The sequence below is a fragment of the Tauraco erythrolophus genome, chromosome 5, assembly GCF_009769465.1.
Source record: "Tauraco erythrolophus isolate bTauEry1 chromosome 5, bTauEry1.pri, whole genome shotgun sequence".
In the NCBI taxonomy this organism is placed as follows: Eukaryota; Metazoa; Chordata; class Aves; order Musophagiformes; family Musophagidae; genus Tauraco; species Tauraco erythrolophus.
Window position 1 is genome coordinate 81,953,904 of NC_141469.1, and position 14,327 is coordinate 81,968,230.

The window sequence follows — 14,327 nt, forward strand, 5'->3', positions numbered from 1 at the left end:
CCCCCTCATTTTGGGGGGTACAGCACACAAGGCATATGCAGACCATTGCAGAACAAATGACACATTTAGGTCCTGATCTGCTTCTCAGCTGTCTGGAGAGCTTGAGGGCAGAGGTGGTATGGGTCCAGCATTTCCTCGCTGTTCTGCAGGGGCTCCTGCGCTCCCATGTACCATGATCAGCTGCAGAGACCACTGGAGGCAGTAGGCTGCCAAAAGCTTTTTATCTCCTAATTGGGACCCACGTCCTGGTTCAGGCCTATCTCTAATTGGGATTAGTTAATGCTGAGGATTAAATGAGCCTAGTTAGCTAATTAGGCTAAGTAGATAAAATAGGTAAGCAGTAATAACATGCAAATGCCCCAGCATTTGTTTTTCTGGTTGCTGAGCTGAGGGATGTAGGAAATTTTGCTGTTCTGTTTGAGACTCCCATTCAGCCCATGGGATGCCATTGCTTGGACAGGGATGACTCCCAGATGTTTCGACAAAAAAATCCTCCTGTAATGCACCGGGGACCTGCAGCGCCTGAAAGCCCTGAAGAGTACAGAAATCCCTGGAAGCCAATGCCAAGTCCAAGGAGAAATGCAAGTCATAGATTAATCCAGTTACTGCTGAACGCTTTTGTCTTATTTAAAAGTTGAGTTGAGAGGCATCCCTGCCCATGACAGGGAGGTTGGATTAGATGATCTCTAAGGTCCCTTCCAGCCTATGCCATTCTATGATTCTATGATAAAAGGAGGAAATGATACTCCTGAAAAAAAAATTATGATGTCCAGAAATATGGTAAGAAGTGCTCCTTGCTGGAGATGTGGCTGATGCTAAAGATCCAGCTCAGGCAAAGCTGAGCACAGCTCTCCAGTGAAGGGAAGGGCGGTGTTTCTGGAGAGCAAAGGCTGCTGAGTGAGATGCTGGTTTCACACTGTGCCTGTGGGCTGCTTACCACTGCCACTGCACTGTTTTGACACTGCTACAGAGGCTGGAATATGTCAGGGAACAGTTCAGGTGGTTGCAGGAGATAGGGTGCACAAAGCTGCAAGAGGCAGTGGCAGTCCTTTTATGGGTGCAGATCTGGGGGGTCCAGGATGCTCAGGGCTGTGGTGTCTCCTTTACGCTCTGCATGAGGCTGCCTGAAGTCTCGGGAGGAGAGTGGGAAATGTGTTTGGGAGGAGCTGTTCTGTTGCAGGTCTGGTGCATCCACCACATGTAACCACAAACAAATGACTGACTGTTTCTAAATGGAAGGGGAAAGGACGTGGTGGGAAAGGTGCTGCAGGTAACGGGGGAAACCCTTACAGCCAGGCTGTGACCATACACCACTGCCACAGGGGTACAGCCCAGCACAAATTCTCCCTGCAGGACCCCACCTCTCCGTGGTGATGTCCGTGACACTCAGCCATCCACTGCTGGAAGCTGCAGCTGAGCCTGGTTCCTGCAAGGTGGGTGGCCTGGGAACCACCGGATGCCCACTTTTTGTCCCAGGCTGGTTTTTGTGGGGAGGCTTTCAGCTTTTCACAGTTGTGTAGGCACTGTGAGGTGTGGCAAATGAGACATTTTACAGGCAGGTCCTTTCGAAATGGCCCACTGAGCATCTCTAATCTGATTTTTTTTTTTTTTTTTTTTTTTTTTTTTTTTTTGTGGGGAGAGTGTTCTGTTTTCTTTTCCTAAGCCTTTCTAAAGGATCAGGAAGACCAAGACCTATGCCCGGCAAAGGGCAGGTGCACGAAGTGCTGGAGTGCGCTGATGCCAGCTTTGGGAGATGGCACCACAGAGTGTCCTCGCTTGGCTGCCCATCAACACATGAAAAGGCATCTAAAAGCATGCAGCTAGTCCCACAGCAAGCAAAGATGTTAGCACACGTTTTCATCATCAGTTAGTAAAAATGCTCCTTTGCCCTCTGCTGTGGCAGTGGCTACATCTGTGTTCAGGTAAATGTTGTGCTGTTTTAAATGTCTCCAACACCAAGAGAGAGGGGAAACGTTATGATGTTTCTGAAGAAGCAGCTGCTGACGGAGGGTGAACACCCTGAAGTAGGATGTCCCCTGGGCTTCCTCCAGGCTGGTTGTCCCCTCATTTTCATGGCTGGTGCTGGGGACTGAAGGTGCAGTTTGTCAGTGGTGCCTGAAACCGAGAGCTCCTTGGAGACCCCAGCTGGGCAATGAGCATCAGTCTACCACGAATTCAGGAATGTGGGGAGCAGGGGTGGGAGGCGGACCACTGCCTGAAACCACCTTCGTAGTCTTGGGGGGAGCTCTCCTCCACTCTTTTCTTCCGTAGTGACTCATTTGGAAACTACTTTGCATGTTTCAGACCTTGCATGGTTGGGGCTGCTCTAAAGCAAGAGGAAGCTCAGTGGGATCAGTGGGGCTACGCCAGCAAGCTGGGCAGTGAGGGAGCCAAACCAGGCTGCGCATGCATATTTAAGCAACCTGGTTCCTACAGCAGCTTTGGCCATCTCACCCACACCATCACCCATGCACCAAAGCCAGGTGATCAGGATCAAAAAGGTGATCAAGAAGATCACCTAAAAATCTCACTAGTAATGACTGTGCTGGAAGATGCCACGTTACTGTGCTCTAGCAAACTCTGCATTACAACAACTGCTGGTGAGTCCTGCGTTGTGTTTCCCCTCGCCAGTGACCAGAAGGTCCTAGAGACCCTGCAGAGGTTTTGGTGACATTACAATCAGGTCTGGGCAAGGCCACGGCACTGAGAAAGGCATTGCAAGACTCATATTTGAGAGGTTGTTATGTGCAAGCAGCTCCCTGTGGTTTTGAGCACCAGCACCCTGGCACGAGTGGCTTTCAGGGGCATGGCTTTCCAGCGTGCCCTGCCAGCTGCAGAGTCCAGGGCATCATATAACACTCCAATCCCAGTGCTCCCATCCCAACCCCAGCCCCACGCTTACCTCCCACCTGCTCCATGCTGAGCTGGGGGACTTCCCACCCCCTAGAGAAGGATTTGTCCAGCAGGTATCAGCACAGTTTCTTCCCTCCAGTCGCCGCCGTGCTGCAGGCTTTGTGTCCCCCATCTCTCTCTCCCACAGGTGGTCTGAGCACCTCGTTTTAACCTGGTCTTCTCCCTGTCTCGCTGGGCACTGCTGCCACCCTGCCATAAGTCTTTGCTTTCACTGCCCCTTAGTTTTGCTTCTGATTTATGGTAGCAGTAGCCCAGCTGCTTCACTAAGATAAGCGGGATGGATACGCATCCCCTCGCAGAGTCATGGAAAAGGAGAAGATGCTCCTGCTGAAACCCTTTCAAACCATTGATGTTTAACTCCCTCCGTGCTGAATATTTCTCTTTCTTCAGACTGCTCACAGGTGTTGCAAGCCCTCACCAGTAAATCATTGTATTTGACAAACTTGATGAAGTTTTTTTCTTTCTGCTCGTTGCATGAGAAGGAAAGTGCTTCACCATCAGTGACACCGCTACTGACGACTGCAAACGTTCAGTGTCTTGCTGTTTCAATTGCTTGAGGTCCGATGCATCAGGTTTTGGACAAATGCAACAACATGCAGGCCCAGCCCCAGGTGAGAAAATTAGAAAAGGTGCCTAGACATATAATCAGGAAATTAGCAGAACATACCAAACTCCCACAAAAATTGCCAGGATGGGATTTATTTTTTTTTTAAGCTAGAAAAGAGCTTACTTGTTAAAGGCAGTAATTTTATAGCAATATAATTATGCCTCTAGTCATCTGCAGTAACTGCACCTAGTGACTTTCAGACACTAGATACTGTTTTGCCTTCACATCTAAGAAAACCTCTGTTTTCACCACAAGATCCCTGACGCATGTTACCTTTCCGCCCTGAAGTCCTAGCAGAAGCCCTTAACCAGATGGCTGTCAGACAAGGTCCACCTTGTGCAAAATGCTGACCTTGCCAGGTTGCCTGACAGTAAAAAATAAAATGTTCTTTCTTTCCAATTTTACAGGAAGTTAAGTGCCGTGCTTTGGTTTTAAAGGCAACCCCACCCCCAGAGAACAAGGATACCTCTTTGGCAGGGATGACCCAGCCTAAAAGCTGTACTGAAGAGGAAACCCTTCAGCCTTTCGTGTTTTATTTCTTATGTTATGCTGCCACCGTTGGGCCAATTTCATTCCCTCAGCCGAATTGATCCATCTTTATGCCCCTGGTCAAAGTGTGAAACCATTTTCACAGTGTATCAAATTTAATTGGACATTAATAGTCATCCTGCAGGATCAGTTGCTTCCAAGTGCAAACCTCTGCATTAAGGAAACTAAAATAACTCAGAAATTTCTAAAACGAGTCTAGAGCAGAAGGACCTTCACTGCAGCAAGGAAGAGATGAAATAACGTGAGGAGTCTAACACTCACCATTCTTTTTCTTTTTTTTTTAAGCTACAATTATTAGAATTTAAAGATGAAGAAAAACCATCTCTCAGGGAGTCATTATTCTTGGGAATGAACCACCCTATAGCTGCAGATTACAAATTTTGGCAGAATTGAGCTTCTGAATGATTCTTACCGTTGCTTGTAAAGGCGTATCAGTAATAATCATACTGACACCTCACCTAGGTCCACAAAATCAGTACTTTTCTTGGTGTAAAACAGACCCTGGGGCTTGCACTTCCTTGTTGCAGGTGACTAAAAATGAGAACATGTTATTATTAATTTTGCATTATTCAGTTAGGACTATGCCATCTGTGTCACAAGCCACTTGCAGTACAGGGTCTCATTTCAGCTGTGTGAGCTCGAGTTAATTCTCTGCAAAAATCAACTTACACCACAAGGAAGTAAACCAGGTTGTTGATCTAGAAACACATGATGGCTGTAGTAGTTGCCTCCTACCAACAAAAATGAATTGGATCCCTTCTAGCTGCAACAACTTTGGCAAGGAAAGGACAAACCCCTCAGTGAATTTTCTCTCTGCTCTTCCAAGGGGCGGATGGCATGTCTATTTTCCTTTCATCTTCACAGAACAGTTTGTGAAGAAATGTTTGCAGCTCCTACAAGGGAGTATTTTGATTGAAAAGCTGGAACCAGCCATGTTCAGGAAAACACAATTTTCCTCCCGCTTCTTTTCCACATAAAAGATTTCCCTAATCACGTGGTTTCTCTTTTCCTCCTTTGCATTGGCATGGTCAGGGCTAGAAGTGCTCAGACACTCTTCAGTTGAAAGGTGGATGTCAAGTGCTAGAGGAAAAATGGGTGGCTGTGAGTGTAAGGAGTTAATAGGACAAAATTGCTATTTGGAAGAGCTGGTGACTAGACAGAAGTCAAAAGAAGAGAGGAGAGGATTTTATTTTCAAAGGATTGCACTGAAAGCCAGATGTGAAACACTGTGTTCATCCTTTCTCATTTTGTTTTTAAAGTTTGCTACTCTTTGTTCCAAATTAACTGAAACCTTTTAGTAAGCAGACTGATTGAAGAAACGTACAATTATTGAAATAATTATATATTATTGAAGGAATGAACCAAAAAAAGGACATGCTCGTAGCAGACTGTCAGTTCAAACCAAACACGTTTACTTTACCACCTCAGACGCAGACTGTTTACAATGTAGGCTTCCTCTAGGGGTGACACCAGATTAAACAAGGAGTCAGTGGCCCAAAAAGATTTTTCCAAGTTGCTTTATTAGGAAAAGAAATGGATATAACCAAATTGCTGCAACTGGCACAGGTGTGTACACTGTCCCCTGGGCATAGGTACCACAGGGCAAATTAGATCTGCCCTGGGAGTTCCCCCATTTGAACACAGTTGGAGTAGGAACTCACATACGACTTTATAGCACAACACAAAATATTGTGTAAATATTACTTACTTCACTCACTGTACTGAACAGAGCTTAAATACGGGTAATGAGGAGGACCAAGGCACGCAGCAACAAAAACGGAGTGGAGGAGGATAAGTTTCTGTGCGAGACGATGGGAAGGATAAGGGTAAAGGCTTCTGGCTGGCACCATTTCTGACAGGCACTAGATTCATTTTCCCTAACTAGCTATAGCTTCCTTTCACAGCTGGCTAAACAAGAACAAGATAAAAATCTATTCAGACTAGTCATTATGACGCTATTAATAGCAGATACAAGAGCGTACAATGAACACCAGCATAGATATAAGGGGAGTTCAAGTCTCTCTCAAATCAGTATGCAAGTGCTATCTGCAGATCTATTACACAGACGTGCAAAGCTGTTTCCAGATACCAGATTAACAAATCATAGAATCATAGAATGGTTTGGGTTGGAAGGGACCTCTAAGATCATCTAGTTCCAACCCCCTTGCCATGGGCAGGGAAACCCTACAACTTCTCTGGGCAACCTGTGCCAGTGCTTCACCACCCTCTGAGTGAAAAATTTCTTCCTTATATCTAATCTAAATCTCCCCTCTTTCAGTTTAAAGCCATTGCCCCTGTCCTATCACTACATGCCCTTGGGAAAAGTCCCTCTCCAGCTTTCCTGTAGGCCCCCTTTAGGTACTGGAAGGCTGCAATAAGATCACCCCGGAGCCTTCTCTTCTCCAGGCTGAACAGCCCCAACTCTCTCAGCCTGTCTTCATAGCAGAGGTGCTCCAGCCCTCAGATCATCTACGTGGCCTCCTCTGGACCCTCTCCAGCAGCTCCATGTCCTTCTCGTGCTGGGGACTCTAGAGCTAATGTATCTGTTAAACCAAACAGTTGCATCCGTTCATCACCACGCACAACACAACAGTGCAACCGGAGAGAATGTGATCTTCCTGAACCCAAATACAGCAGCCGGCAGGGAGACCCAGCCGATTAGAACCCTGTTATTTGAGAGAGGTCCTGCAAAAGGGCAGCAGGGAAGACCTCTGCAAGGAGGGAGGACCCCAGGGGCAAATACAAGCTGTACTGTAATTGATCTCACCACAAAAATAGAACCTAAATGAATGTAAGCAGTGGTTACAGACTTAAAAAAAAACAAAACAAAACAAAAACAACAACAACAAAGTAAATCACTCACCTAAGGTAGAGTTAGGTCAAGTCAGGCATACTAAAACCTCTGACTAAAAACTGTATGCTAAAAACTAAACCGTCTCTGCTTAGGTATCACCTAAAAAATTAATTCTCCAAGTGCCTTTCCCTGTGTGGCTTTGAAGTTCCCGAGATAATCAAATTTGTATCCCGGGAATAGCACCGCAGGGCTGAGCACCCAGGTGTATATCTCCCACATAAACTCGTTCAGGATCCGGAAGCTGCAAAGTTCCCTGATACAAAGAGCTTTCTGGGAGTGCTTCATTTGTTAGTCTTGTGATGAAGATCATCTCCATCACTTCTGCAAAAACTAAAACCCTGCAAGAAATGAATTCAAGAGAGAGTCCAAATAATACCGTGGTCATAGCGTAGTAGTTACTGAGGGGGGAGAAGAGACTCCTGCTTTAGAGAATGTGTCCATATTTTGCAGGTGAGTGAAAATGAGTGTCAGTCTCCAAGGAAATCGTATTAAGTAGTAGACAGAATAGAAAGAAAAGTGGCACTACACCCCAATTCTCCTAAGACATGTTGAAAAACATGCTCTGAGAATGTAGCCAGGTGACTGAACGCCCCTCGGCTACAACTCTGTCTCCAAAGGGAAGGTCCTCTCAGCGAGGACCTGCACAAAGCCTGCTGAGGCAGGGCACAGCGCTCGGTCGGAGCTGGCAGGTGTCCCATCGGCAAAGTTGCCCAGCTCCATGGGTGTGAAGCACCTGCGGTCCAGGATACCGTCTCAGCAGCCTGTCTGTCGGATCGTGTGTGACGTACTACAACGGAAGGAGGTGAACACAGGATGCCTTACCGAACGCAGACAATGGTTTGGTACAACGCAACATCTTGTAACGAGAAGCATCAGAAAAACTTCACACTAATAAAGCAGTGGCACGAGGACCGGGTAAATGAGACAACGCCCTTCATCACCGGCATTCAGCGATAATGAGAAGATACCCCAGCACGCCTCTCCACTGAGACCACAGGGCATGAATACTATTACACAAGCCCAACTATCCCAGCTCCCTGGAAGTGTTCAAGGCCAGGTTGGATGAGGCTTTGGGCAACCTGGTGTAGTGAAGGGTTTCCCTGCCCATGGCAGGGGGGTTGGAACTAGATGATCTTTGAGGTCCCTTCTAACCCAAACCATTCTATGATCCTATATGATTCTATCAGCGATTCCCTTTCTAGACCCATTGTATGATTGCATCTTTCCTCCTCAGGTTCCCCATAACTTTTCCTTTCAGAGGGATTTTTCACCTTCTTAAAGGGACCTATTAATGTTAATTGGACCAGTAAAAGCCAATTACTCTGCTCGCCCATGAGGCATATCTTCCTTCTCCCCTGTGAGCTGGGTAAGACACTGGGGGTGGTAGGCTTGGAGTACTGGTTTCATCAGGAAGATGGAGGTGGTAAGTGCTGCCTTTGTATATGTGGGATTGAGGTTGAGCCATTCGTGCTCACAACCGAAGTTGCTTTGGGGGTGTTCCTGGTACCTAAGTCAGTTTTAATTTCTCTCTCAAAATATCAAGGGGGGAGTTCAGGTTGTGCTTGTTAGGCTTGGTAGCTGGCGTAGGGTGATCTGAGGCTAGTTTCAATTACTCTACCCGACATGCCCCTAACTTGATCTGTTTGGTAAATACACACCCTTGCGTTAGCTTAACCATTGGTGTGGGGCTGCCTTGCCCCCACGATCCCAGCCGCAAGGAGCCCTGAGCAGCCGAACGTGTGCAGCCGAAGCGAGCCATCGGGGAAGCTCACGCAGGAAGCAGGGAACGTCCACGGCAGGGATTATTTCCACCTAGTAGGAGGCCTTTTTGTTCCACTTGGCTCTTCTGCAGACAGAAACCAGGGAGGAAAATCAGTTTTTCTCCTCCTCCATCTCAAACGCTGTTCCCAGAGGGTCTCATGGCCTGCAATTTGGCTTCTCTTCCCTGTAGGGAAAAGGGCAAATGGATCCTTGCTGTAGGCACTTTGGATAGAAACAATTTTTTAAAATAGCAAGTCGAACGAAATCTTAATTTCTACGGGCTTCTGTAAAATCTTGAGGTTTGTTTTAAACTTTAAAAAAAAACGCAAACCCTCTTATCTTCTTGCTTGTGGAAGGAGAGCATAAACAGCTAATGCTTCAAATAGACGGAGGCACCAGACAGTTACATAAAAACAACCCGCCAGATTCCTGCATGTAGGAGTGTCTGCTCCCAATTCCGGCCTGCCTCTCTGCGGGTGTGCCTGGAAGTAGGTCTCCTTTCCCTGAAGCAGGAGCAGCTAGCACAAAATGCCCAAACTGGAACTCGGGTGTCGAAGGCATTGACCACATGGCCTTAGGCTGTCTGAAGGCTTGAGCAAAGGGTCCTTTGTAACCAGGGCGCCAAGTGTTTGGGGTCAGCCGTAGGAGCAGAAGAGCCATAAAGTTTTAAATCATTATTATTTCAGTGAACAGCTGGAAAGACCTTGAAGTGGAGCTCTAGGGATCAGCACGTACCCTCCTATCTCAGAGCTCTGAGTATTTCGCTTGTTGTAGACCTGAAGAAAGTGGAAAAGTTATGACCAGGAGAAAAATGGTGAGTTTGTGGTTAGATTGGTAAAGCACATGACAGATGGAGCTAGTCTTCTTTCTAAAGAGATATTCAGCCATTGAAGAGCCAGGGTTTCTCCATGAGCGTGCTGCGTACTCACAGATGAATGGGCTATCTCTCAAGTAACGGATTTATGGTGTTCCGGGAGAGAACGATGAATTGTTACTTTTTTGGAGTTAAAGGAGGTGGATTAACTGAGAACACCCACAGCTGAACACCAGGGTTAAACAACTAGGCTGGTTTTTGCTAAGTAGAAACAATGATGCTGTACTGGGGAAAAAAAAAAATGGGGCTAAGGCTTAATTTCAGGGAAATACAGGCAGGGATTTGAAGAGCCCAAGCTGAGGACATCTGCACTGCATTCATTAAACGTTACACTTGGAAGCAAATCATGGTGAACAGTTTTTAACCACAATTTGTGAAATACCCAGTGGGACAAACGGGTCCGAGGCAAGGTTACCCTTGGTAATCACACGTCTCTTGCACAAGATGGAGGTAAAAATAAAAACCAGTGCACATGTGTGGAGTTGGTGGCCATGCTGGCACTTCCCCGCCCCCAGCATCATGAAAAGTAGATGTGACTTCATCCTCGTTCAAGCGGCACCGGGCAGCCTCGTGCCTCGGCTAATGCAGTGCAACAGCTCCTCATCCCAATCCCGGGATGTAATCTCCTTCGGGCTGCTCCCGAGGCGCCCTGCACGCTAAATCGATTACCTTTATCGGGGAAGGGTTCAACCAGAGCGCTGCGGAGCTGCAGCAGCGTGCGTGAAAGGCTCGGTGCGGGAACGGGACGTGCCAACACGTAACCCCGAAGGAAGGAGCTGGGGCACCCATCTCCCGCCGGCGATGCCACCGCGCCCCGACAGCCGGCCCCTTGCAGCCGCCGCTGGAACCACCGCCGCGTCTCTCCCGCTCCAGAAGGCCCGGGGCGGGGGCAGCGCGGCAGGTCCCGGCCCTCACGCCTGCGTTCCCGGGAAGGCGGGAGGGGGCCGGGCAGGGGCGTGCGGCCGAGGGAGGGCCGGCACCGCGGGCGGTGGTGGCGACTGGGCGGCTGACCCTCCCAGCCCGCTCCTGGTACGCTCGGTTTTAACGTTCCTTTATTCCAGTCACACTGGAGCTCTCGGAGAGTGACACCCGCCATCGGAGACCCGCGAAGCGATGTCCCCGCCTGGCAGCAGCCGCCTCGCCCGAAAGCCCGCCCCGATCGCGGGCGGCCGGACCCGACCGGCGGACGGCCCGCGCCACCGCAGGCAGCACCGGCGCCGCGGGAGCGCGTCCCCGGGCCGGGCCGTGCGGGGCCCGCGCCTCCGTCCCCCCGACATAACGGCGGAGCGGGGAGGAGCGGCTCGACGGGGGGACGGCCAGGCAGAGCCCCGGCCTTGGCCAGCGGCGCCGGGACAGGCCGCGGCCACCGCAGCTGGGACGGGCGAAGCCGCCCGTGTTGGGGGTCGCCGCCGCCGCGCCCCCCCCCGCTCCAGCCTCTCCCCCAGGCCGTGACAGTGCCGCCCCGGCGCCTGTCTCTTTAAATAGGGGCGGGGCCTCCCCCCTCTCCCCCCCCCCCCTCCGCGCTCCTCATCCTGAGGCCGGCACCGCCCCGTCCCGTCATTGGTTGTTGCTGGGGAAGAGCCGCCCGCCCCTGCCCGCAGCCATTGGCTGGGGGCGAGGCCGGGGTTCCCGGATGTAGGCACGCTCGGCGGTTATAAAGCGCCGGGGGAAGGCGGGAGCGGGCGCAGTTTGAATCGCGGCGGGTCGGGACCGGTCGGTGCTGCCGCCCGGGTTCCGCGCGTGCAGGACGCTCTATTCTTCTGCCTGCTCCTGCGCGGCGTTGCGGTCCGGTTCGCGATGGTGAGGAGCGGTGGGGGCCGGGGGCTGTTCGGGCGGGGGCGGGTGGCCGCCCCGCCGCGGGGTGGCGGGGATCACGGTGGTGCGGCTGCCGGAGGGAGGTGGGAGGGGAGCGCGGGCGGCGCGCGCTGGGAGGCGCGTTACCTGTCGGTAGGCGCGGGGGGGAGGGGGGGGAGGAGGTCGCTCGCGCGCTGTTGCCGCCGGGGAGAGGGAGTGGCGGCCGCGCATGCGCGCGGGGTGCGGCCTGTGCCGCTAGGTAGCGGGGAGCGCGCACGCGCCTCGGCGTGGCGCGTGCCGCCCCGCGGGAGGTGAGGGAGGGGGGAGGCGCATGCGCGGTGGGGCGCCGCCGCGCGGGTCCTGCGCGGGCGCGCGGCCGCCGTCTCTCGCTGGTGCGGTGCCTCTGAGGGAGGATGGCGGGCGTAGCGCAAAGCGGGAGGTGCGTCAGCGCTTACACACCTCTTCTCTTTGCCAGGCTGGTGGTAAAGCTGGGAAGGACTCCGGAAAGACCAAGACCAAAGCGGTGTCCCGTTCTCAGCGGGCTGGACTGCAGGTGAGCAGGGACCGAGGTGTGGGTGACTGACCTTCCATCTCGTGGCTGGCACAGTCTGCCTGCTGTCTGTTGTCAGGAGTGGCGTAAGGATCTGTTTGATCCTTGAGCGCGTTAATGTCTGGCTTTGCTATTTTTAGACCTTTTGCATATCTGTGCAGGAGGGAAGAGAATTCCCTTGTGGCTGTTGCTGCTGCTTGTGGTTAGAATTGTGAAGCTGCTGATTTGAACTTGGCATACGGTGTCCTTGGCTGGGTTGTCACGTGCTGAAATGTGGTCTAGTACCAGTTGTACTTCTGCCACTGGGTTTCTGTTTCCCTGGTTTAGAGTAGCGGCTTTCGTTTTCTGTTGCTGTCGTCACAACCTATTCATACTTACGTTGTTTTCCAGTTCCCTGTTGGCCGCATCCACAGGCATCTGAAGTCTAGGACTACTAGCCATGGGCGTGTAGGAGCCACAGCTGCTGTGTATAGCGCTGCAATCCTGGAGTACTTGACAGCTGAGGTAAAGCTGCAAGGGGTGCAAGCAAGTCAATCAACTCCGAAATGGCATAATGACCAAAGCCTACTGTATTTTGCCAGTTTGGACTGCCCGGTGAACTCTTCGCTTGCTTTGAGCTAGTTTTAAGTGTGTGCAGCATCAGGAGACCATGAAATATGCATGGGACCTTTTGATCTGCAAAAAAAATGCAGAGCAAATAGCTGTGACTTACAGAAAACATGGAAGTGTGAAGTATTTTACAAAATGTGCCATCACAGTATGTTGTATCTGCTGTAAAACACTCGGTTCTTGAGGAAGACCAAATGCAGAGCTCCAAAGAAGGAACTCTTTCAGAAGAGACATTGTGTGCTGTCTCGGTGTTAATACTAGTGTATTTGGTGTAGAAAAGAAAACAGCTAAGGCTGTGCAGTTGTTCTCACTTGACTTGTGTAACTGGGTTTAAAAATGGTCTTGTCCTCAGGTTCTTGAGCTGGCGGGAAATGCATCCAAAGACTTGAAGGTGAAACGTATCACTCCCCGTCACTTGCAGCTCGCAATTAGAGGAGATGAAGAGCTGGACTCTCTCATTAAGGCAACAATTGCTGGTGGTGGTATGTAAATTGCTTGCTAACTGTTTGTGGTGAGTTGGGTGGCAAGAACTCAAATGTAGAAGTTGCTCAACGCTGTCATTTGACATGCAAAGTTTAGGAAAACATTGAAGAGTAATAACATGGTCTTAATTGTTGCTCTTTCTTAGGTGTAATACCGCATATCCACAAGTCTCTCATTGGGAAGAAAGGACAACAGAAAACTGTCTAAAGGATACCGGGATTCCTTGTTATCTCAGGACTCTAAGTACTTAATTGTCCAGTGTTGGTGATTCCAGTGGACTGTATCTGTGAAACACAATTTTGCCTTTTTGTAACTTTGAGAAGCTGAAGCTCCCTCGAGCTTTCTAACAAACCAAATTTCTGCATTGAAGTCTTAACCGTATTTAAGTGTTACCATGGCTTCAAAGAAGCTATTGTATTTGTAGTGGGTTTTGATTGAGCTGGCTGTTTTTAGATTGGTTTAAGTAAAGGAAATGTTTGGGTTTGTACAGACTTTTCATCCACTAGAGTGGAAATATTCAATAAATGTTATATCAAGACTGATTGCCTCTTGTCCACTAACTGGAAAATACTGGTCTTGACTATGTGGGGCTCTGGAAGAGTCATTCTAAGAACATGTAACTCTTGACAATCCTACCAGCTGTGCTTGGGCCATCTGGAAATGCAGCCCTAGAATATTGCAGTTAAATACCATCAAGGGAAACCCTGCATGGGTTTTATCCTACAATGTTACATTCTTGCTAATGGAGCCTACTCTGTGTGGTGTGACAGTTGCCTTTAGCAGGGCAGGTGTAGGGCTGGTGCTGTTTAAGACCAGCTGTACACGATGTCAGCTGTTGTAGAGGGAAGGGATCTATCATGAAGAAGATAAACTGAGTAGAAGTTGAAAATCCACAACTTCAGTTGATTTTTCTTTATGGTAGAGCCTGAGCCCTCTCACTGTTTCTTTTTGTAAATGATCAGGGAGAGACACCCATAAAAGCAGGGGCTGTGCTCCAGCAGCCTCCGTTGGTTCACAGCACGTGAACTTTGGAGGAATGAGTCTAAAACCTGCTTCCAAGGTTTTATTTCCAGGCAAATAGATCTGTCTTGGTGTGGCTTTTTCATGGGTGGGCTTGACCTGTCTTGGCTGCAGGGATCTGAATTGGGAAGCACTTCCTTCCTTCTTTGTCTGAAGTTCCGTAGTGGTGAGGGGCCAAACTACGAGAGTGGAGTTTGATGGAGGGTTAAAGTTATGATTTTAACTTCTGACTTACAGTAGCATCCTCAGTAGCAGCAGATTAAAGAGGGTTCTGGCCACACCTCATTTAGCTGTGCTTCTCCAGCCCTCGGCA

General features: G+C 49.8%; 1 protein-coding gene across 1 annotated transcript; it reads left to right on the forward strand.

The window, feature by feature from the left end:
* Positions 1-11,251: 11,251 nt before the first annotated feature.
* On the forward strand, positions 11,252-13,532 carry H2AZ1 (H2A.Z variant histone 1). The gene is made up of 5 exons (XM_086612578.1): positions 11,252-11,358; positions 11,828-11,905; positions 12,293-12,406; positions 12,864-12,993; positions 13,140-13,532. Exons 1-5 carry the CDS (start codon positions 11,356-11,358, stop codon positions 13,199-13,201), a joined length of 387 nt encoding a protein of 128 aa, XP_086468704.1. The 5' UTR covers positions 11,252-11,355; the 3' UTR covers positions 13,202-13,532.
* Positions 13,533-14,327: the final 795 nt, after the last annotated feature.

Coding starts and splice junctions, on each gene's coding strand:
- H2AZ1 (XM_086612578.1), top strand. Junction 12,407..12,863: donor TGGAGTACTTGACAGCTGAG/GTAAAGCTGCAA, acceptor TCTTGTCCTCAG/GTTCTTGAGCTGGCGGGAAA. Junction 12,994..13,139: donor GGCAACAATTGCTGGTGGTG/GTATGTAAATTG, acceptor GCTCTTTCTTAG/GTGTAATACCGCATATCCAC.